This window comes from Urocampus carinirostris, chromosome 13 (genome assembly GCF_059441175.1).
Source record: "Urocampus carinirostris isolate Australia breed hairy pipefish chromosome 13, RoL_Ucar_1.0, whole genome shotgun sequence".
NCBI lineage: Eukaryota > Metazoa > Chordata > Actinopteri > Syngnathiformes > Syngnathidae > Urocampus > Urocampus carinirostris.
In genome coordinates, this window is record NC_142361.1 from 24,967,588 (window position 1) to 24,992,700 (window position 25,113).

Genomic DNA, 25,113 nt, shown 5'->3' on the forward strand with positions numbered 1-25,113 from the left:
TCTCCTGTCCCGGATACTGACCCGTTTTCCGTTCCCGACACCGCCATCGCTCGTCACAGAAGTCCCACTTCCGCGTTCAGAGCGACCTGCTTCCCGCGCCCAGCGATCACCGGATCGTGGGGGCAACCCTTTCTCTTCCTTCATTAAAACTTGTGAGAAACGTACACAATTGGGTCCTGGTTCCATTCTGTCCTGACAACACTGTGTCCTTAGTTTACGATATTTCCACCTTACAACCTAAAATATGATGTTTTTTTCAGCCCCTTGTTACGGTATTTCCCTCACCATATGACATAAAAATGGTGTCCTGGACTTACTGTATTTTCACGTTACAATGTAGGAAACTATGTTTTATTGGCCCTTCATTACGGCTTTTTCCCTACCACATGACATTAACACGGAGTACTTCACCAGGCATGTTTATGAGGTGGAGCAAAACTATTGAGCTAATGAATAAATCAATCAATATATTCATTAAAAAGATCAGGCGATGGTGTAATTGTAATGCTGTGCAGTCCTTTGAGACATTTTTGTGATTAGGGGTTATACAACTAAATGTGACTTCAAATAATTGCTACTTAAATAAGAAACACCATAAATCAATATATCCAAATAATATCAATGAATCAATATCAGCAATCACCTTTGGGAGAAAAAAATGGTAGCTTGATATGTAATATAAAATATAATGGAAAAATAGATACACATTGTCATGATTACTAATGTGTCTCAGCTGTGCCCGCTCATTTGGCGCCAACTGCCGTGGGTTCTGATTGGCTCCCTATCAGTATTTGAACTCAGTCCTGTTTGTCCCCCTTTTGTCATCTGCAAACCTCAGTGAATACTAAGCAAACCTTTTTCGACCCTGACTCCAACCTGTCCTGTTTTTTGCTCCCGTCTGTCCCCGGCTTCGACCCGTTTTGATCCTGACCACGTCTGCTCTCCCGTCCCGGTTTACGACCTGTTTTTGTCCCCAACTTCGTCGACTCTCCCATTCTGGCTTACAACTCGCTTCCGACCCTAACCACGTCTTGCTCTCCCTGTTTCGGCTACCAACCCGTTTTTTTCCTTCCCTGACACCGCCATCGCTCGCTACGGAAGATCCACTTCCTTGTTCGGAGCACAATCACAATACGAGAGCGACTTGCTTCCCGCATCCAGCGAACATCGGATCGTGGGCGCAGCTCTTTCTCTTTCCTCCAATAAAACTTTAACGCAAGCCGGTCCTGTTTCCGTTCTGGTCCTGACTCACATATTAAAAATGGAAATAGAAATAAGAATAATATACTCGTAAAAATAGAGAAATCAATAAAACCAAGATACAAAAAAAATACCAAAAAATATTACATTAAAATAAATCAATGAATCTTTGAAATAAAAAGTTGCACCAAAAAAGTTTTAATTGGTTCACTCTAAGAACTCCAATTTCAATAATTTTAACAGTTTTTCCCCCGAAGAAAAATAGTTAAGAAAACATGCTTAAAATTATCCATTTTTTTATTTTTTACAAGTACTTTTAATAGATTTTCAATCTTTTAGTATATTTCTATTTATTGTGTTTGTATTTAACATTTTTAGTATAACTAAATACAAATTCAACAAATATAAACTAAAATACAATCCCAATTCTTTTAAACTATCTGCCCTCTGCAAGCTCAGAACATTTGGCAGTTTTTCTTACTAGAAAACATATAGAAAGCTATTGTCAAATATGAAAAATAATATTTAAAATAAAAACCTTCTTGCCAACTGTTTCTGTTAACCCTTTTTTGCTTTTTTGTGACAAAAACTTTGAATACCATGACAAAATGTATTAGTAGGCTGTAAGCAATAATTAGCAAATACAAAATAATAAAATACTTCAAAATTTCAGTTGATTTGGAATGAATCGAGGTCTAATTGCATTGCAGAAACTAATTTCATCCCAATCTTTGAATTTTCACAGTTCTGTATATTCAATGCATGAGTTTGTTTAGTGTGGCCATCATGAAAAAAACGAGAACATTCAAATTGACACAAATGTGACACGAGGGGAGGCATCCGGCAACTAATTTCTCCATGAGGTTATTAGTGGACGCTGTAGGAATGAAAGCGCTTCGGGGTTCAAAGCTCAATTCGATAACAAGCACGTAAACAACTCCAGCTTTAGTCAATTACGGGAAGGAATTTGATTAATCGGAATTTGTGTAATGAGCAGCCCTGCACTCGGTATTGTGCCGCTGGTAATATGAATGCCGCGTCTCGTTATTAGGATTCTATAAACGTTTTAATGTTAGGACAAAAATTACTTTTGGGATTGACAGCGATTCCCTGAGATAAATCTGTGTGCTGAAAATGTATTGGGACTATTAACCTACTAACACACTAAGAAAACGATTGACTAGTTTCTTAACATCAACAGTCATTTAATTCTAAATGAATGGTTGAATCGACGCCTAACAGAGTTCACAAAACAAAGTTTCCCTGTGTAAAGGACTTAGTTTAGAACTTTGAGCACATCAGGCATGTTGAAGGGCAACCAAGTTGTGCCCTGTAGGGTTAACTCATTTCAGGCATGTTGTTGGACAGCTAAAACCAACTATCAACAATTCCCCGCGAACCACCATGAATTAAAAAAAAAAAAAAACAGTATATTTGGGGCTAAGTTTTGACCAATTTGGCTGGGGCAAAATTAAGTGCGGCAATATAAGGTCAACTTTGGACATGCTCAACAAACCAATTTCAGACGTTTAATTTTGCGGTAAATTAAGGTTAAACCTAACCTGGCGCTTCATCACTCTTGCTGCTGCTGGACCTTAATGTTCCCTTTGACACTGTGGACCATAATATCTTACTAAAACGGTTGGAAAAATAGATTGGTCTCTCAGAACCCATCCTCTTATTGTTCAGATCCTACCTCTCAGATAGGACGCACTGGGTTAAGTATGGTGATATTACATCCGAGACCTTTAGTGTTACCTGTAGTGTTCCGCAGGGTTCAGTACTTGGCCCCCTTCTTTTCAGCATTTACATGCTTCCATTAAGTGATATTATTCGTGAGTATTATATCAATTTCCATTGCTATGCAGATGGTATTCAACTATATATTCCTTTTTTTTCCTTTTCTCTCTTTCTCTTTCTCTCTCTCTCTTGCTTTCCCCTTCTCTCTTTCTTTCCTTCTCTTTTATCTCCTCTCTCGCTTTTGGATTTCTCTCTTTCTCTCCCCCTCTCTCATGATTTCTCTTTTTATCTCTTTTGTTTTTCACTTTCTCTCTCTTTTTTTCTCTCTCTTTTTCTATTTCTATCTTCCTTTGTCCCACCCTATCTCTTTTTCTTACTTTCTCTTATTTCTTTTTCTTTCTCTCGAATCTACTAATCCCACCCCCGAAAGAATGTTTGTTCTATCGTGTGGCCCCCGAGTTAAAATGAGTTTGACACCCCTGCCCTAAATAAAAATCAGGCATTGGGTTGCGTGAAGTCTATTCAATGTGGACCAAATTTTAATCAAATAGACATATTTATCTTTTACTTTGTCAAATTTAGTCGAAATTTACCCCCCAAAAATATGTATTTTCAGCATCTGTAAAAGAAATATAGTTCAAACTTTGACTTTTCAACCACATAAATACGTCTTTTGGACGTTACATTTTTGGTTTAAATTTGATCCTGTCTGAGACACAAATAGCCATCTCAAAGGAAGATGTGTTTAGCCCATTCAGCATAGACCAAATTGAGTCCAACAATAATAATTATACTTTGTGTAATTTGGTTGAAAATAGACCAGATTTAGCACACCTTTCAACGTCCAAGAGACGTCCGTCTCATTTGATAACTAAACATAACTTTATCTTCACCGCTTTAATTAATTTTGCTACATCTAGTCATATATCTCTTATCATAAGAAAGTGTCCATTAATAATCGTCGCTGCAATTTACTGATTACTTGTTCCAAGGCGTAGATTAAATTGAATGCTATTCATTTGGACAGTTACTAAAATTGTCTTTGTTTATCTAGCGTCCCTTTGTGATTGAAGGTACATTTATTCAAATCAAGTGCATTGTGTTTTGTCAATCCGAGCAACCGCTCGTTGGGATTAATGAAGAACAAAACAATAGAGGTGACATTTATTTAGCAGACACCGAGGGAATAATTAACTTGCCTTTGTTTCGGAAATTATTATGTTGTAGGGAAAAGCAGTAACCAACCATCTATTGAATGAAAAACAACTGTATAAACGTGTTAGTTTAGGGATCAGTTGGAGTATTTTGCATCATCCGGGCTGTTGGACGACTCAATTGTCCTCAGTTGGGCTATGTTATGTTGGGTGTGTTGTCTGGCATTTAAATATATGCATGAGGTCGCACAACCATGTTTTTTTTGCTCATTTTTTGGAAATTACAAGAAAAATATGTTTAAATGTAAAGTAAATCAAGAAAAAAAATAACGAAAACAAAATCCTGAGCATCTTTCTGCCATAGTGGCAATTATATATATTTATGAATAGAATAGAAATTCCTGCTGAAATATGTTGTATAGTTTTTGTGTAAGTGTTCTGCAATGATGAGTCCAACAGTGCCACCTGCTGGTATGGGGTAAGGTTTGGTTTGGCTTTTGATCTTGTGACCGGAAGGCGGGGTTTGTTGGCAGTCTAACAACGCACTGTCAACGGTAAGCCACGATCTTTTGGTGCTCCGCAAAAAGTTCATTTTAAACATTAAAACCACAGCTGACAAATCTCTCAACATGCACAGTAATGTGATTGATGTTGTCAAGCTGTTTGGATTTATTTTCGTTTTGTTTCTGTCTCCTTTTATGTTAGATTAGCGGGACGTTGCATGTTGTGCTAAAATGCTAATTCCCCTTATAGAGATGAAAGCCAGCAGAGAAGCTTACCACGTGTTGTGTTGTGACTCATTCATTTGCAGCAACTGTAATAAAAACCTCATCATCTAGTCCAGCGTGAATGTGGATCTTTGGTGGGACAGGTACACTGCAGTTACATGTATATATAAACTACGGATCTAGCTTTGTTTTTGTTTGTTCTTAATTTTTGTTAATACATACCATCCTTTTGTTGAGCACACCTGGGTCCCTACATTTGGGTCAGCCTCCGCATATGTGACGAAACATTCAAATGAGGAAAATAAATACTCTGATTACTTCTAACGCATAGTGTTGGCTGATTGGATATTAAAGTTTGGCATCAAATGACTTAATATCAAGGATCATGGTTCACATCACAAAAGAAGACGCAACTCTGGACAGCTTTCCCCACTGTTGACGGTTACTGGTCTGTTTTTGGGTTGTGGCAAAATTGGCACCAGTCCATTCCTTGATTTTGTTGGCCCAGTTCCTTTTCGGTGTTACTCTCCTCCTGCCCCCTTGGACTGTTCCCCAGAGAATGATTTTGACCAGTCCTGATGATCTTGTGATGTGACTATACCAAGTTTTTGCCTGTAGGGTCCAATGTGCCCTCTGATGGTGTTGCACACTGTTTTGTTTGTCACATGGGATATGTATCTAATTCCTAGAAATTTCCTATAACATCGCATCTCCATGGCCTGATTTTCTTTACCAATTTCTCTGTGAGAGTTCATGTCTTGCAAGCGTAGAGGAAGATGGAAGTAACCAGCGCTTGCATGAGTCTGATCTTTGATATCACTGCTATGTTCTTGTCCCCCCAGATGGTTTTAAGTCTGACAAGTGCGGTTGTATAATGATGAATATAAAATGAGTTTAATACCAAATTAATACCAATGCTGGAGTTACATGATGCATAGTCAAGCCTCTCCTAGCATTTCATTATATGCTGTACGAGTTGGAGTTTGGCACATATGAGACTTTAGGCATCAAGCTTGAAAAAACACATCTATGAACAATATAAAACTCATTAAAGTTCAAAAGACAATATAACCTCAACTAGCGTTGCATAAACACAGAGCTCCAGCGCCTCACACACATTACAGAGCGGTAGAGAGTTGTGCCACTACTTCTTTAGAAAAACAAAAATGAGGAACATAAATGCTTTGAATATTTCTTGGGAGAGATATCATTCCAAAGAAGCAGGGAGGAGACACAGCCAAGTTGGGCGACTACTACTTTAGAAAATAAAATGTATAACTGATAAAATCATACAATTAATTAACACCCTGTAAGAAGACATCATTTGTGTGGCTCATAACGGTCAAGCTCTCCAGTCCCTCGCACACATTACAGAAAAGTAGAGAGGAGACACGACCAAGTTATGTTACTTCTTCTATAGAATATCAAAATATATTCTGAGGAGTAGCATAAATGCTTCGAATCGTTTTTAGTGTCTCCTACACAGTAGGAAGAGGTATAGAGTAAACATATCTAAGTTGTGGTCCAAATTCAACAGACAATCTAGATGTGCTAATAAGGTACAAAAATGCTTAGAATCTCTCTTAGCTGATATTTTAACTCCCTCACGCTTATTACACAAAGGTAGAGAGGCAACAAGACCAAGTTGTGCTACTACTTCTACATAAAATCAAACTATATTCAAATGAGGATGTTTAACGCTTAGAACAGTTCCTGGATGAGATTTCCTGCGCTTCGCACACATTACCAAGAGGTAGAGAAGAGACACAACCAAGTTGGGCTACTTCTACAAAAAAACAAAATCTATTCTAATGAGCTACATAAATGCTTTTAATCGTTCTCCAATTCCACACACATATTACAAAAAGGTAGAGAAGTAACACGACCAAGTTGTGCTACTACTTCTATGGAAAATCTAAAATTTATTCTAATGCAGATCATTAACACTTAAAATCTTTCTTGGAGGAGGTATCCCGTGTCTCGTGTATATTTAAGAAGGGTAGAGAGGAGACTCAACCAGGTTGTCCTAGTACTTCCATGAAAAATGAAAATATATTCTAGGGAGAACATAAATGCTTTGAAATTTTCCTGGGCAAGATCTCCAGTACCTTGCACACATTCCTGACAGGTAGAGAGAAGACACGACCAAGTTGTGCTACTACCGTCACGTCCCATTTAGCCGTTATTGCTCCGATATCTACCAACCCTACAATTATCATGCATCCCGACACCTTCCCTTTGCAGCAAACCTTTTATTTATTTTCCTTTCTCTGCATTGTGAAACCACCCGAGCATTTCAGGTGCTGAGTCTGCTGCATTGTTATCTATTGTTGCGAGCTGCGGGATTTGCCAGTCCCTACATGGCGGAGAGGAGACGGCTACTTTGCTGCAGCGCAAGGTCACAACACTACGGGGAGCTGTGCGTACGCTAGCCCGCTAATTACATACGCCGCCGTGTCTCCTTGCTGCAAGACGATCTGACAACCCCCCCAAACGGGGACCAGTAAAAACCACGTGAGGAGAGGGCGCACCATTGCAGCCTAATTATGTTTACTTATATGTATTACTAACTGGACTTGCTAGGGGGTTGGTGCTGTGTGTGGAGAGCTAGCCGGATAATTGGGAGTCTCAGCGACTATATATGTTTTAACCGAGTTCCGCCTGCTGGGAAATAGGATCAAATATAGCTAGAGTTGTTTAAGGGGAAGTTCTCACTCCTGAAAATATGACAGAGGCTTGCATTGGTCAGAAAATAGAAGATATACAATACTACTGGTGATTTCTTTGAATTTGTCGCTCAACTTTGAGTGGGGTCCAAATGACCACAAGAATGGTGAGCAAACATTCTAGAGAAACAGGATGGGGAGTTGATCGTGATTGCACTAATTTTTCATTGCACTATAATCAAGGCCGGAGCCAAAGTAATATGCTGTAAATACTTTTTTCTATTTACTGACAGTTATTTATCTTATTGTTATTTTTTAAGTCTTTATTACGTGTTTGCTATGTATAATCTTGTTGCATACAAGGTTTCACTACGACTGAGTGTAATGGACCCATGTGGGGGAGGCGGGAACTGGGAACAGGTGTGCTCAAAAAAAGGATGGTATTAATCAACAAATGGAGGTATAATGAGAAAAAACACGCATAACAAAAAAAGCTCTAAATTAAAAGAGACATGACTAATTCCAAATCAGAAACAAAGACCAAAACTGGAAATGGAAAACGCAGGGACCGAAGTAACAAATAAAATCAGAAACAAACAAACTTGGGGTAGTGGTGGAATGAAAATTAAATGAAAACCAGGATGACAATCACAGACGAAATGAAAAAAAAAAACAATGACCCGACAAATGTGAAGAGATCAAAATGTATTCTTGGGCACAAATGTGCAGTCATTAGACATTCCTGTGCCCAGTTCAAACCCAGGTTGGGGCCCTCTGGTCGTAGGAGGTGTGTCAGACCCGAACAACTACATTGTTATCAATGAAAATAAAGACAATTCACAAAGTAAAAAACTTTTTTTCAAAAAAACAAGTTGTTAGGGGCTCAAATCCTGCAGTTTTGGACAGGTCCTGTTAAGGTTTGCTAGAGAGCAGGTGGATAATTCATGAGAGGATTAGAAGAATGTCCTATGGTCAGATGAACCCAAAATACAGTAGACAGCCAGTATACGGCAACCCTACCTTACGACATTTTCCCTTCACATACGGGATAAGATGTTTTTTTTCCCTGTTTTCAGCATTTTCTGTGAGGAACTCGTACATCCTCTATTGGGTGTCAACACCTAACTCTAGCTGTAACCTAGCCCCAACACTATTTCATTTCAATACCCTAATAAGGAACATAAACCTTAGTTTCTAACCCTTGACTTAATCCTTGCCCAAACCTTGGCTCCTAACCCTAGGCTAACAACTAACCTAAGAAACATGGCAACAATTTCAAGCATTTTCATGTACTTCACCTAAAATTCACACACTTTTCAAACCGTTTTGAAAGTTATGGCCAGTGATCAATTTTTCAAAAGACTTTTCAAGGATTTCGAGGACCTGTACAAACCCTGTGCAGAACATGTCAGGGCAGAAAATTCCTTCTGTGACTTTCCACCGGCCAAACCATGCACACAACCCTGCCACGAAAGTAATCAGGCTGAGTGCCGGCGACCATTTCTTATTTGCATGTCTATTACTCTTCGAGAATGGCCAAAGTTTACCGCGAGGATCAAAACGTCAAGTACTCGCGGAAGGATATCCCGGTCAAAGCGATGAATAGACCAGACGTCCGTGTCTTCGGTCTGAGATGGAGTACTGATAACATGTGATGCATTTCCCGCTCCACGCTCTTTCCAATAGGATGCAGAGCTGTGAAAATAAGATCGGATCGCGTGCTCATACCTAGGATTCTTAGTTCTCGCGTGTCTACTTGAGCTGTAAGTGACACTTGAAAAGAGAAAGTGAGCTTGTCACAGTGGGTGATGGATCAGGTAAACAGACTATATATATATATATATATATATATATATATATATATATATATATACAGTGCATCCGGAAAGTATTCACAGCGCTTCACTTTTTCCACATTTTGTTATGTTACAGCCTCATTCCAAATTGTATTAATTTAATCTCTTATCTCAAAATTCTACACAAAATACTCCATTATGACAATGTGAAAAAGGTTTTTTTTACCTTTTTTTGAATTTATTAAAAATAGAAAACTAAGAAATCACATTTATATAAGTATTCACAGCCTTTGCCGTGAAGCTCAAAATTGAGCTCAGGTGCATCTTTTTTCCACTGATCATCCTTGAGATCTTTCTACAGCTTAATTGGGGTCCACCTGCAGTAAATTCAGTTGATTGGGCATGATTTGGAAAGGCACACACCTGTCTATATAAGGTCCCACAGTTGAGTGTGCATGTCAGAGCACAAACACCAAGCATGAAGTCAAAAGAACTGTCTGTAGACCTGCGAGACAGGATTGTCCTGAGGCACAAATCTGGGGAAGGATACAGAAAAATTTCTGCTGCTTTGAAGGTCCCAATGAGCACAGTGGCCTCCATTATTCGTAAATGTACGACATTTGGAACCACCAGGACTCTTCCTAGAGCTGTCCGGCCTTCTAAACTGAGCGATCGGGGAAGAAGGGCCTTAGTCAGGGAGGTGACCAAGAACCCGATGGTCACTCTGTCAGAGCTCCAGTATTTCTCTGTGGAGAGAGGAGAGCCTTCCAGAAGGACAACCATTTCTGCAGCAATCCACTAATAAGGCCTGTATGGTAGAGTGGCCAGACGAAAGCCACTCCTTAGTAAAAGGAACATGGAAGCCCGTCTGGAATTTGCCAAAAAGCACCTGAATGACTCTCAGACCATGAGAAACAAAATTTCTCTGGTCTGATGAGACAAAGATTGAACTCTTTGGTGTGAATGCCAGGCGCCATGTTTGGAGGAAACCAGGCACTGCTCATCACCAGGCCAATACCATCCCTACAGTGAAGCATGGTGGTGGCAGCATCATGCTGTGGGGATGTTTTTCAGCAGCAGGAACTGGCAGACTAGTCAGGATAGAAGGAAAAATGAATGCAGCAATATATAGAGATATCCTGGATGAAAAACTGCTCCAGAGCGCTCTTGACCTCAGGCTGGGGCGAAGGTTCATTTTTCAGCAGGACAACGACCCAAAGCACACAGCCAAGATCTCAAAAGATTGGCTTCAGAACCACTCCGTGAATGTCCTGGAGTGGCCCAGCCAGAGTCCAGACTTGAATCCGATCGAACATCTCTGGAGAGATCTGAAAATGTCTGTGCACAAACGTCTCCCATCCAACCCGATTGAGCTTGAGACTTATTGCAAAGAAGAATGGGCAAAACTGCCTAAAGATAGGTGTGCTAAACTTGTGGGATCATATTCAAAAAGACTTGAGGCTGTATTTGCTGCCAAAGGTGGATCAACAAAGTATTAAGCAAAGGCTGTGAATACTTATGTAAATGTGATTTCTTAGTTTTCTATTTTTAATAAATTTTAAAAAAGTAAAAAAAAACAAACGTTTTCACATTGTCATAATGGAGTATTTTGTGTAGAATTTTGAGATAAGAGATTAAATTAATACAATTTGGAATGAGGCTGTAACATAACAAAATGTGGAAAAAGTGAAGCGCTGTGAATACTTTCCGGATGCACTGGATATATATATATATATATATATATATATATATATATATATATATCAGTGTTCTCGTTTGCCCGCGTCCCTGCGTCCTTGACGCATTATTTTTGCTGGGGACGCATTGTGTCAAATCAACGTGCGTCCTCGGTATGCAACCTTTTTGACACGAAGTTGTCATTATCATTTTTTAACAAAGATTTACCGCACTCCAAACTTTTCGTGAGGCAGATCCGCCATTGTTGTTTTGGTCTCGCGGGTCGAGTCTTCGTCTGCACGCCGATCTCCAGTTTGAGTTGTGTGGTGAAAGTCCGTTTCTTTTTAGAGAACCGGCTTTTTCGGCTCAACTCATTAAAGAGAGCTGGCTCTCAAACGGCTCACTTGCTTTGATGCATCATATTACGAATTGGTATGTTGTATAAAGAAGTTACGAAAAAAGGAAGTATAAAAGGGCAGCACGGCGGCGCAGTGGTTAGTGCGTGTGCGGCACAGTTCTAAGGTCTTGGGAACCTCCTGTGTGGGTTCAAATCCAGCTACCAGACTTACTGTGCGGAGTTTGTATGTTCTCCCCGTGCTTGTGTGGGTTTCCTCCGGGCACTCCGGTTTCCTCCCACATTCCAAAGACATGCATTTCAGGTGGATTAGCCGGTCCAAATTTTCCCTAGGTGTGACTGAGCAAGCGAGTTGTCTGTCCCTGTGTGCCCTGCGATTGGCTGGCAACCAGTTCAGGGTGTCCCCTGCCCACTGCCCGATGATTGCTGGGATGGCCTACAGCACCCCCGGGACCCTACTGAGGATAAGCGGTGCAGCTAATGAGATGAGATGAGAAGTATAAAAGGAGAAAATGAAAAAAGACAGGTTTGTGGTGATCCTTTTTAATCAGTATATTACCAATAATAATTCAATGAAGAAAATGAATTCATAACTTGAATAAGAAAATTTATTATTCTACTTAATCATATTTGCATGTATTTTTTCCTTCTACAGTGAACGTCCAAGCGACTCCATTTTTGAACTTTTTTTTTAATAATAAACCTCATTCATGTCGAGCAACTCAGTGTCTCACAACAAAATGTTCATTAACAATATATACGATATAAGGAAACACATGTACAATATAACATGTTAATCTACAGAAATAAACATGTTTGAAAAAAAAAGATTTTTTTGCATTTTGTAAGGGAAAATATGACAGTTTTTAAGGGCATGGAGCACACAAAATTTTGGGGACCCATAGATCTCTGTTGGGACCCATAGATTTTTGAGCATGCGAGTCCCCGGGACCCATTGATTTTCAGAGGTAAAATGAACACTAATATATATATATATATATATATATATATATATATATATATATATAGGAACACACGCTCACCTACTTACGACCATTCGACTGACATAAAACAGTAGATACGAACATTTTTTTCGGGATGTCGAAAAATATCCGGACATTGCAGTAAGTTAGATTTTGTATTGTGTGCACCTTTTTCCGAGTAGAGGACATAACTGTAGTGCTTTTTTCCACCGCTACCGGCGAGTGGTGCTGTGAGAGGTCACCCGGCATTCACCCTGAAGAAGAAATCCGCTTCTTCTTCCTAGTTCGTGTGTAAACATTCTATACTGTATCTCCAGCGCGACAGTTATCATTTTAAATGTTTAATATCTCGCGCATCCATTCAATACGGTTGGTGTAAAGTGTAAAGAAAAGGCGGGACGTTTATTTTGAAATGAAAGTGGAATAGGAAAGCTTGATGCGGTTGAGAAAATGGTCAGATTGCTTTTTTTCGTCCACTTTTTACCACTGAGGAGGACCTCTTGAAGCGCAAGGAAAAAAGTAAGTAAAAATTAACCTTATTTAGAGCATATTATTTTATGTTTATTTTTTAGTACAAAACAATACAGGTTACTTATACAAGCCTTAAACATACTTATATAAACCTTAAACATACATTCCATACAAAATATAGCACTGAAGCAACTTACGAACACATTCAACTTACGAACGATCGCCCGGAACCTCGTTCATAAATAGGGCATATATATATATATATATATATATATATATATATATATATATATATATATATATATATATATATATATTTATATATATATATAAATGGTTGCTTGGTTTGATCCATTAACCGCAACGGTCGTAGGGGCACCATTTCTCGTGGTATGTACAGCCCGGTGACGCCCATCTCTCTCCAGGCCAACATGTGTTTTCACCCGGTCTCGAACCGAAGACCTTTCATGTGTTGGGTAAGGTAAATGTCCTAATTTGTGTTTTCTTTTCTTTGTTTTTATTCATTTTGTACTTAAACTTTATATTTTTATGTAAATACTTATATTTATTTTTTATTTGTTATTATTTTTTTAAGTTTTTTTGTTTTTATGTATAATATATATATATATATATATATATATATATATATATATATATTTATATATATCTATTATATATATGTATGTATATATTATTTTCTACTTGCTATTTTCCATTTTCTATTTACTATTAATGTATTCATTTATTTTATCTTTTAGTGTTTTTTTGGGGGGTCAGTTTTTGTTTTTATTGTCATGTTTTATTTTCCATTTATCTTTTTTTCATATTTGTAATTGTTGTTCATCCTTGTTTTCAGTTTTTAATGTTTTAATTGTTACTTTTTATTTTCTGTGTTAATTTTTTTAGATTTTTATCTCGAATCTTTGATCTTGAAATTATCATTTTTATTGAATTCTTTGTTTTTACTTTTGTATTTTTTATTTTTCTATTTTTTATTTTATTTTCTACTTTGTTTTTTTATTTCTTTATTTTTTTAGCTTTTGTATATTTTTTAAGTTATTGTTTTTATCTATTTTTTTTTACATTTTATGTATTTTTCTATTTACCAACTATTTATTTTGTAATTATTTTCTGTATTTATTTTCCTTTTTTTATTTTTATTTTTTTTAGTTTTCTTTACAGTTTTTTATTGTTTGTGTTCGACAACGTTAATGAACAAAGTAGCACTTTATTCAACTATATATAATAACACTGGTTCCCCTTAAACATATTAAGTATGTTGATATATATATATATATATATATATAATGTTTTTTATTTGAATCTACTTATTTCCCAAGGTAGACTGAAGGGTTTAAAATTTTAATATTTTCATCTTCATTATGTTTCATCTTTTATTATTTACACAAAAAAGTTTTTTTTAGATACAATTTTTAAAAATATTTATGGTGTATAGGGTTGTTTAGGTCCACGTTTTATTAAAATATAGGATATTTTGGAATGCATTGGAACGGATAGAAATGAATACCACTACTTTGTATGGGACAATTGTTCCAGTTATTGAATTCGAACACAGATCCCGTATTATAATAGAGTGCGGAGGTATCACTCGTATTTTACTTTTCAGGTTGTCATTAAAACAACTAAAAGTGAAAAATAACTAGTAATTTATTATTCTTTGTCTGAAAACTAGTCATGTAAACTCTTAAGTAGTAAAATGAGAAAGCCACATTGCAACGTCATCTCCTACTTTTCCCAGTTGATGTGCGGCTCACGTAGCCTCATCCACACGCCCAAAGAAAAACCAGCAAAGAAAACTAAGACATCGCTCTCTCTTCTTGTCCCCTAAACACAAAATCCAAGAGGTGAGGGATGCAGACATCTTGATTTCCGAGAGTGACCCGTTCTCACGCACTCTGGATTCGATTTTTTTCCATGCTAACGACGACGATTGAGCGAAAGCGAGCGAGTTTACACGCAGTTAGGTGGTCCCCCTCTGTAAACTCCATAATGACATTCATGTGCAAATGCGTTTTGAGTTGCTACGAGCTACCGATTCTCCGACAAAGTGAGCAGTGGGCCGGAGAGTTTTTTTTTTTTTGCCGTTTCAACGTGCCAATTAAGCTTTTGTCGCCTAAACCTGTAGTTTGCACACATTTCTTCACAAACACTATCCTCGGGCTATCATTTCGTCCGACGTAAACACGTTGCTATGCAACTCCGAACTTTTCAGAAAGCTGGGCAGATTTGGTAAGATGAAAATGTGTGAGGGCCCACTATTCAACCTGGCGTTCTTTGAACACTCTATAGTACTCGGTGATAAACGTTACGACTTTGTAGCTTGCTTTTGTAGCATTTCCATTTGCCCCGCAGGGTCTCGTGAAAAAACAGCTTCCGGTAGCTTCACCTTTTCACAGCGTTAGTTTTCAGTTAGCTTGTTGTGGTCAAAATGTTTGGTCTGTCATCCCTATTGATATTATATTTTTTGAAACAAGACAGTCTTTTGGCAAATTAGGATAATTTTGGTGAAAAGACACTGTAATTTACACTTTACTGTGAACATTTCTTAACTTATTTAGAGTCACCATGTTGGAAATGGGATGGGCTACAATTCGCACTGAAAGCTAAATCCAAGGTGGCCAAAGGGCTACTACTATCATCTAGTGAAACAGTGATTTTATTTTATTTTGTCCAAATGTATTTTATACTGCAGTCAACATGACTGGTGGGCCACATATTATTCATTTTATGACAGAATCCGCGGGCCAGTAAACATTTGATCACAAGCCGTAGCAGGCCCCTGGGCCGGACTTTGGTAATGGCTGCTCTCGCTCTTTTCTATCAAGAGTTGTGATTTTTTTTTAATGAATACAAACTAAAATGCTTCTTCTCGCCTCTAGAGGGCAGTAAAGGTGTAATAGAGCTGACAACCAGCGAAGGTTCAATCTAGGGCTGACACAACTAATCGATGATATCAAAAAAAATCAAAGATTACAAGTGCACAACTAATTAGATCATTAATTATATCACGTGATTCATGAGCCACTAGGTACGTTAAATCCATGCAAATACGAGTGCACACAATTATTTAGTGACGCCAAAAGTTGTAGTATCACTTTAGTCTGGCAGAGGGCGTGACGACAGATTTTATAAAAAAAAAATCGTACATTTTTTTTAAATCTTTTTTTTAACTCTAAATCATTGCAAACAAAATGAACATGAAAGTTTAAACTTTTTATCATGAAACAAACAGAAGTACAAAGAAAAATAAAAGCTAAAAAGAAGTAAATAAAATAAGATTAAAAGGCAATTTATTTGTAATAATAATAATGACATGTTTAATTCTACACAAGGGGCAGATTCTAAAGCATATTAGATATCATTTTCATCATGGGAACATTTATCATTCAAGTAGTTAACCAAAAAAACAAATTTGTTGACCACATTTAGAAAAGTGGTTTTATATTTTTGATATTAATTTGCAGATAAAAAACGTGCTGCACATAAAATGAAAATATAATGTGATCTTTGGATAAGGTGGTAGAAAGATGGTATCTTACATATTTGGAGGTCTATAAGCCGATATTTGTATGTATTTTAGCTTATTGTATATTTATTTGACAAAAACTTGGATTTTTCTATTTATCAATGTAGAATATAAAATATTCTATGGTTGGTTTCTTCATTTTCTTCATGTTGAGGTTTTTGAGTTTTTCCTTGCCCTCATTTAGGTTTTAGATCAGGGAATGGTGTCCAAATAGTCCGTGGTCTGTGCAGCCCTTTGAGACTCCTTGTGATTAAGGGCAATACGAATAAACATGACTTGACTTGTGCACTTTTTTCCCCTCTCCCTAAAATGTAAATATTTGGATAAAGACGAGAAGAATAAAGATGTTTTTAAGCTATCAGAGACATTGATTAATTGAAAAAACTAATCGACCATTTCATCGATTGTGAAAATAATCTTAAATTGCAACCCTTGCAGCCCTCCTATCCATATTTTGTGCTACTTAACTTTGTGAACAGGTGTTCTTTGTGATGAAGAATACTGAAGGAAAGAAGCACTGAAGGTTACCGAACTAACACTTTACATTGTTAAACGTGCTGCTACTCAGGATTTGACGCCTGAGATTGATACACTTGAAAACGATGTCAAGTTTCAGGAGTCAGCTGCAGCAAGTAGACAACAGGAGTGCAATGACAGAGAGGGGGAAGAGCTGTGATGGCCAGAGTTGGGAATAACTGCAGAACGGCGTTATTTTTCAGTAACGGGGTCATGAAAATACCGTAGATTCCGGACTATAAGCCGCTACTTTTTCCCCCAAACGTTCAACCCCGCTGCTTATTCAGTGATGCGGCCAATCTATGTAATTAGAGATTTAGACCGGTGGAATATATGCACCGAGGAAGACTGCAACTTATTAGCTTGTGCCCAAATTAAAATAGCGTAGAAATATCCTCACCATGCAAATTGCAAAAAGAAAGGCACATGACGCAGCTTTCAAGCTAAATGCAATCGAGCAGTCCGATAAAGAAGGAAACAGAGCTACTACACGTAAATTTTACTTTGCGAGCGTGTTGCTAGCGTGTTTTTGAATAAGGGAGCGTGGGACGACGTCTATATGACAGTCTCTTTCCCATACTGGGGAAGACGACTTTGATGACGTCAGTTATAAGGAAGAAGATGAGGACGGTTTAACGTGATTTTTTTGAACAATTTTATTGACACTATTAACAGCAAATAAACAATGCGAGGTTTGAACAATTTTTTCTCGACAATCTTAACAGCAATTAATCATATTCAAAATTTTGGTTTGAACAATTTTATTGACATTATTAACAGCAAGTACGGTATGTTTTTTTTAACAGACCCATTTACTGTGTTGGGAGCGTGTTGTTAGTAGCGTTTTGCTACCCTTCACAGGCACGGTTTGGGATGAAAGTTATAATATTATTATTAAAGCTTTGAAAACTCTCAAGGTGTACCGTCTTTCTTTGTAAATATGTGTAACCATGTATAATAAGTATTTGCAACTGTATATTATTGTAATGTATTTATTTTAGAGACTAATTCTGATATGTTTTCCACAGGCGAATCAAAAAGAAGGGGCGAAAACAACGGGGGCTGACGGGAAGTGGAGTAAAGGTGAGACGTGTTTGTGGACGCAGCGGACAATAGTGGATATATATCTTTCCCACCCTTACCTTTGGAAATATACATTTTTTTCCCCTTGGATTATTTTCAACGGGACCCGGACTCTGCAGGTCTGCATCAAACCTTAAGTACAGTTATCATTTTCCGTTCATTTTGCCGGCTGTGGTTTTAGGACTGTGTACTTTATATTCAGTTACAATCGCGGGACTCAAAGTTGGGTTTGGCTTAAATTTGCGATCGTGTTACATGTTTTAATGTGGGCGCATGCGTCTTATATGCAGGTGCTCCTTGTGTAAGTACAAAAGCGGTTATCCTCTTAAAATGTGGTGGGTGCGGCTTATAATCAGGTGCTCTCTATAGTCCGGAATTTACGGTAATTACAATTACCCCTGTTACAATGCCGTTACTGTTACTGATGTTCAAAAAGGGTGCATTGTGTACATTTTTGTGCCTGTTGATGTACATTGTAGATGTGCTTGTTTTACGCATTTTTTCGTACGTGCGGTTATGTAAGTTTGTGTGTGTTTCTATCAACATTTTGTGTGTACGAGTTTCCCAAACGTAAATAAACTGGCTATCGCTTCATATCGGCCCGGCAACCCAGTGCACAAGCGTACTCCCAGCATGTTCTTCGTGTCACCATCACAGTTCAGAGATCAGAGACGAGAAGGATTTCCGGCAAGATAGCGGGTAGGAGGACGCGGCCATCATTCAGTCAACCTAAATTAAAGACATTTTAGCAAAATTCCATGATGTCTCAAAATTTGTGCGAAGGAATCACCCGGAAATTGTGTTGAAAATTCAGGCTTTCGCTATGTCCACATTGCGCTCTTATGACGGATTGTCAAAAGCCGGCAAAAGCAGACGTCTTTGATTCGGTTTTTTTCAGATGTTATTTTAAGGTACTGCTGGTAAGATAAAAAAAATCATGCATGGACTTGCTCCCTCATATCTTTCAGATTTTATTCACCCCCTAAGTTCCTAAATTCTGGTCTACTAGTGATCCCAAGAGCCAAGAAGAGATCCGCAGGTTCGAGAGCGTTCTCCATTCCGGGCCCGGTGCTGTGGAACCCTCTTCTCCCTCAGAATCAATCTGCAACCTCAGTGGAACTGTTTAAATCTATGCTTAAAACACACTTCTATTCTATAGCATATGAATAACTTATATTTTATGTTGACAATAGCTGTGTATTATTTGTTATTGCAACATCCGAGGCAGCCTGGTCATCCTGGAAGGGGAATTACCTCATGTGCAGTCCCTTCTCAAGGTTTCTTCATTTTCCTCATGTTGAGTTTTTTGAGTTTTTCCTTGCCCTCATGTCGGTTTTAGATCAGGGGATGGTGTCATAATAGTCTGTGGTTTGCAATAATCCGTGGTCTGTGCAGCCCTTTGAGACTCCTTGTGATTAAGTGCGTCACAAATAAACATGACATGACATGACTACTTTTGAGGGCTTGGAACCGATTAATGCATTTACATACAAAACGCATCTCTACTTACCAAGTTTTCAAGTTACGAAGTTACTCCCAGAACGAATTAAATTCGTAAGTAAAGGTACCACTTTACCGATGAACAAAGCTAAAAATCCAATTTACAGTGTTTCTACAATGTCTGAAGAGAATATCCACAAGGTTCTTCTCAACGGGGAAATGTTTTGATGGCCGCGAGTGTGCCGGCCAAACCACAATAAATGGACCATCTGCGCAGCTAGCATCTATATCGTACCTCGGCGAGCAAGCTAACGGTTTATCGTCAAACATGCTAACGGCTAGTAAAATTTAAGTTGTTCTCATCTGAGCCCAGCTAAAACAACTTCTCTGAAGTTTTAAAGAGTCTTGTAAACTTGGGTTATTATGTACTGGATGTATTCATGTATGGCACATGTGAACAGCTAAAGATTCAAAGAAAAAAGTATTTTGAGCTGAAAACTGAAATGCAAAATTGAGAAATGCATGGCTTAAAGCCAAAACACTGAAATATGTGAGAGAAAGAGGGGAAGGGAGAGAGAAAGCGAGTGAAAGAAAGAAGAGAAGAAAAAAATGAGAGAAAGAATGAGGGAGAGAGAACAAAAGAGAAAGTGAGAGAATTAAAGAAAAATAAAGAAAAAAAAACACAAACAGAAAATGGCAAAAAGAAAGGGAGGAGGCTAGAGAGAGAGATAAACAGAAAAAGAATGGAAGAGAGAGAAAGGAGAGAGAGAGGAATAGAGAAAAGAGAGAGTAGTAAGCAAAGTGAAAAAGAAAAAGGGGAAAGAAAGCTTGAGAGAAAGAGATGGAGAGAAAACAAAAGAAAGAGATAAAAAAGAAAGTGAGCGACAAAAAAGCATATACAAATAAGGAGAGAGAAATAGATAAAGATGAAGAACCAGAGAGAAAAATAAGGACAGAGAGAATAAGGAAAAGGTAGAAAGACATAAAGCAAGAAGAGTAAAAACGGGAGAAAAAAAAGAATAGATAACAAAACTATGAAATAATATAGTACTACAGAAGTACAAAATACAGAAAGAGTACAAAAAGTACAAAAAAATAAGGTACAATAGAAAGTACAAGAGTACGGAGGAAAATAAAGAAGTACAAAAACTACAAAAGAAACTACGAAAAAAAATACTTGTAGTACAAAATTTAAAAAAGTATGTTAATACAAACGTATGAAAAAAAGGTCAGCTAATCAACGAGAATATGAAAGACAATTTGAAATAAGGAAAAAATAACAGAAAGATAGTATGAAAGAAAAAAAAGAAAGAATGAAAGAGAGTACTAATTAAAGAGGGTACTAAACAAAGAGTATGAAAGGCAAAAGAAAGAAAAAAAAGAGAAAGAAGAGAAGCAAATGAAGAAAAGAAAAAGAAAGAAAACTGAAAAGAAAGGAGCAAAAACCTGAAAAGAAAAGAGAAAGAGGAAGAAAAAAGAGAAAGAAAACGGAAAAGACAAGAGGAAGAAAGAAAATTTAAAAGAAAGGGGGGAGAAAAAATCAAACGAAGAGAAAGAGGAAGAAATAGGACACAGAAAACTGAAAAGAAAATAGGAAGAACGAAAATTGAAAAGAAAGGAGGAAGAAAAAAATGAAAAGAAAAGAGAAAGAAAAGGAAAAAAGAAGAGAAGGAAAGTGAAAGAAAGAAAGAACGAGATAAATAATCAACTAAAATCAGCTGCAATTTTAGCTTTAGGAAAAAGTTATAAGTGGTTAAAGTATCCTGATATCATTTACGCTTGCCAATAACAGAGAAAGAGAGAGAGACATATTCGCCAAAACAATGATAACAATAGAAGGGAATTCCGGACTTCTTTTGCACATTGTAGACAGCTAGCTCTGTTCTGTTAGCATATAAAAACGACCCAAAATCTGCCTGGTTGTATTCCTCTTTGGTTCTTCTGCATCCATTACCGAAATGACGTCGGTTCATTCTGTGAGCACGCTATATCGTTTAACCCGACGTGCCACGGAAGAAGCGTGCGCTCGTTTGAGAAATGAGCGAGGCATATTAGCATGCCGGGCCCTCGACGCAGCACGTAGCAATTAGCCTAGCACGCAAGGACGTTAATACGTTAGCCACAGAAAACAGACAGACAGTAAATTAGAATCCGCACCGGGTAAAATGACAAGCCGATTAGAATTGATTCCGTGATGATACTGGAAAATTTACCGGCAATAACGTCGAGTGGGGATAACGGCGCTCACCTTTTCGCCATCGACCCCTTTTTGTCCTTCGGATCCGTTTTCTCCCTGACGGAAGAGATTCGCAAAGACCTTGAGAATGTCTTCTTTTTCAGTGCATCATATGTGTTGGATTTAAGATACAACAGACAGATCTTAAGCTCTACCGGACCCGAGCCCGAAATTTCGGGTCCGGTCGGGCTTAAAATGTCAATCATTACGTTCGGGTAGGGGCAGGCTTCTCTATTGCCCCGACTTTTATTTTGATTATCCACCTGCCATTGTTCTTCTTTGTTTCTATTCTTTGTCTCTAGGACGTACTTCTGTTGTGGTCAATGGTCCAATTTTAAAGCTATAAAAATGACACATGGCCTTAAAAAAAATTTGTCAATGATGGAAAATTGATGGATAATAAAACCTTTACAGACACAAAAATATAAAAGATGTGAATAATGCCGAGAGTTAAATTATATTTCATTACAAAAGACAGGTTTTAACTGTCGCACGATAGATTTTGGCCCCTGTTTTACGCATTGGAGCCTGTGATGCACCGCCGATACACTGTTGGATGAACTATCTACCACAATGTCTTTCTTTCTCCAGAATCCACAGTTTTCTTTTAATTGTCTTTGGATTATTCTTGCCAAAATTATGAACTGCTGAATTAATAACTTGAGAATTTGAGTCAAATAAGAGACTGATTGCACATCCCTTTAATGTTTGAGACCGTCCATCCATCCATTATCTGCACCGCTTATCCTCAGTAGGGTCGCGGGGGTGCTGGAGCCCATCCCTACCATCTTTGGGCAATGGGCAGGGGACACCCTGAACTGGTTGCCAGCCAGTCGCAGGGCACACAGGGACAGACAATTCGCTCGCTCATTCACACCTAGGGACAATTTCGACCGGCCAATTAACCTGACATGCATGTTTTTGGAATGTGGGAGGAAACCGGAGTGCCTGGAGAAAACCCACGCAAGCACGGGGAGAACATGCAAACTCCGCACAGGAAGGTTGGTAGCTGGATATGAACCCATGACCTCAGAACTGTGCCGCACACGCGCTAACCACCGCGCCGCAGTGCTCATTTGAGACCGATTAAAGCAAAATATGTAATCTTGTGGTAGACCTCTGGTTTCCTCTGTTGGTTGTATCAACAACAGCAAAAACAGACGCCGCCTGCCCAAATATCGTCTCACACAAAAAAAAAATCTCACCTTCTGACCCTGGATCCCTTGACTGCACGGTTCACCTGGATTTCCCTGGAACAGAAACCGCGAGAAAATTTGGACAAATGTTAGGCAACGCAAGCTTGAGAAAAAAAAACATAAACAACCCCAAACCTCTATTTCAGGGGTCGGGAACCTATGGCTCGCGAGCCATATATGGCTCTTTCTATGAATATCTATGGCTCAGAGACAAATTTGATTGCATGCAAAATTTCTCCATCCTATTCGAAACTTGAGTTGTTCGTCCTATTCAGGTACACGCAAAGCCAATCCAGAGCTAAGTATTACGGCGTTACTTCGCAGTATATATAGGGCACGTTTTTCACTACAATTTACAGTAAAGGTGTCACACAAAAAAGGGGAGAAAAAAACTCGTTTTGGCTGTACAACGCTAAAGAATCCTTTATATAAAAGTTCACTATATAATCTGTGTTCAGTGTTCAGATACCTTATGATGAATCCACAGAACACACTGTAAATACGCCAAAACACCGGAAGAGAACTTAGTCTTTTGATTGGGTGAGTGGGAGGGATGGGTGGAGCCATGCAAAAAGCGCAAGCACTCCCTCCCATCTCGCGCCCTACGCCATCTGCGCCAAAAGTGAGCTCATCAGGCTCCCTATTTGCAGAATGTTGTGACGTTTTTACACGATAACAACTTGCATCTGGTTTTGAAACCAATATGTATGAAAAAAAGGGTCAAAAGGAGTTTAACCGATCTTGAGTAATTGCAAGAAAGAGACAATTTTAAAGTGGTCTGTTTGTTGATTTTGGGACAGGGGCTCTGGCATTATTCTCTTTTCATAATTTTTATCAAATCATCAAAAATAAATGTGCTGAAGACTAAGCTTTTGTCTGGGGTGCGGGTTTAGCAATTTTGTAAATTTGTCTCATAATATATGGTGTGGCTCAAAATAAAATTAATATTTTTTGCTTTTATGGCTCTTTGAGTCAAAAAGGTTCCCGACCCCTGCTCTATTTAGTGCACATGCGTCAAACTCCCGGCCCGCGGGCCACGTCCGGCCCGCCGTGTGATCATATCCGGCCCGCAAGACCGTTTTACATTATTGTTATTAACGGCTCGTTCTCCATCTCGTTCAAAACTTGAACCATTAGTCATATTCAGATACAGTGGAACCTCGGTTTTCGAACGCCTCTCAGTTCGAACAAATCGGTTTCCGACCCAAAATTTCGAGAGATTCTTGCTTCGCTGTTCGGTCAAAAAATCGGAGTTCGAACGCCGGTAATGCGTGAGTGCGTACGCTAGGGTGCGATGCTGAGCAGCGTACGCGTGTTTTAGCCCCTTATTTTGCCTCCGAAGAAAGTCAGTGGAACCGGCAAAGTTGCTACAGGTGAAAAAAGAAAAGTAGTGCGCACAACTATTGCATTTAAGAAAGAAATAATAGCCAAATATGAAGGAGGTGTGCGAGCGCCTTCTGCTGACCACCACAAAGGTAAGAAATCCTATTACGATTCGTACGAGGTTTTGTAGTATTTTCATATTTCCACTTTTGACAGGAGCTATATTAAGGAGAGCAAAATCTTTTGGGATATTTGGGATATTTTTTTTTTTAATTTAGAGCAAAATAATAAATACTGTATGAGTGATTTAAGGTTTAAATGTAATATTCTTGTCTGTTTTTATTCATATTTATGTTCCAAAAACATTAAGTTTAAGTGTGTTCAATAAATGTTTATCCTGGTTGGCCCGCGACCTTAAGTGTGTTCTGAATTTTGGCCCCTTGTGCAATTGAGTTTGACATCCCTGATTTAGTGGATGTCGTTTTAATCAACATTACTTGTTTGTTCTCTGAAAAATCCTCCACAAAGCCAATTGCCAAAAAGGAAGTTTTAATTTTTCCCATTATGACCCTTTTTTTTCTTCTTCTTTCGTGCACACACAAATGTGCAAATCTGCTCTTTTTAAGGTTTTACGTGGCAGGCCGTGACAATCGGATTTTCATTCAACTAAGCTCCATTCTTATAACCTGGCTACTTATCTGTTTAATTTCCTGGGGGATTTTGGATTCATCATTACGGTGTCATCCTTTGGCTGTGTATTAGAAGCCTCCGTCTAATTCTCTCTTTTAGGGTAACACAGCCAAAGTAATTCCCGCAAGTCTATTGTGTAAATTACAATTACCGTGTCACATTTCTCATTGTGTCGCTAAGAAAATGATTAAATAGGTCAGGTGTCTTTGATCCATTATTCTGAGGTCTTGCTAAACTTTATTGTGAATTGTCTTTTTCTTCTTGTGCATGTTCAGGTTGCAAGAAGGGAGGTTATACAAAAAAAGCTGGGAT

At 38.2% G+C, this 25,113-nt stretch overlaps 1 protein-coding gene across 1 annotated transcript in view; it reads right to left on the bottom strand.

Moving 5' to 3' along the window:
• Nucleotides 1–25,113, bottom strand: part of col19a1 (collagen, type XIX, alpha 1) — a 223,093-nt gene that overhangs the window by 159,244 nt on the left and 38,736 nt on the right. The window contains exons 10-11 of the mRNA XM_088351663.1: nucleotides 22,798–22,842; nucleotides 21,605–21,649 (exon numbers count right to left, since the gene is read on the bottom strand). Coding sequence (XP_088207789.1) covers nucleotides 21,605–21,649; nucleotides 22,798–22,842 — 90 coding nt within the window. The remainder of the gene's footprint in view (nucleotides 1–21,604; nucleotides 21,650–22,797; nucleotides 22,843–25,113) is intronic.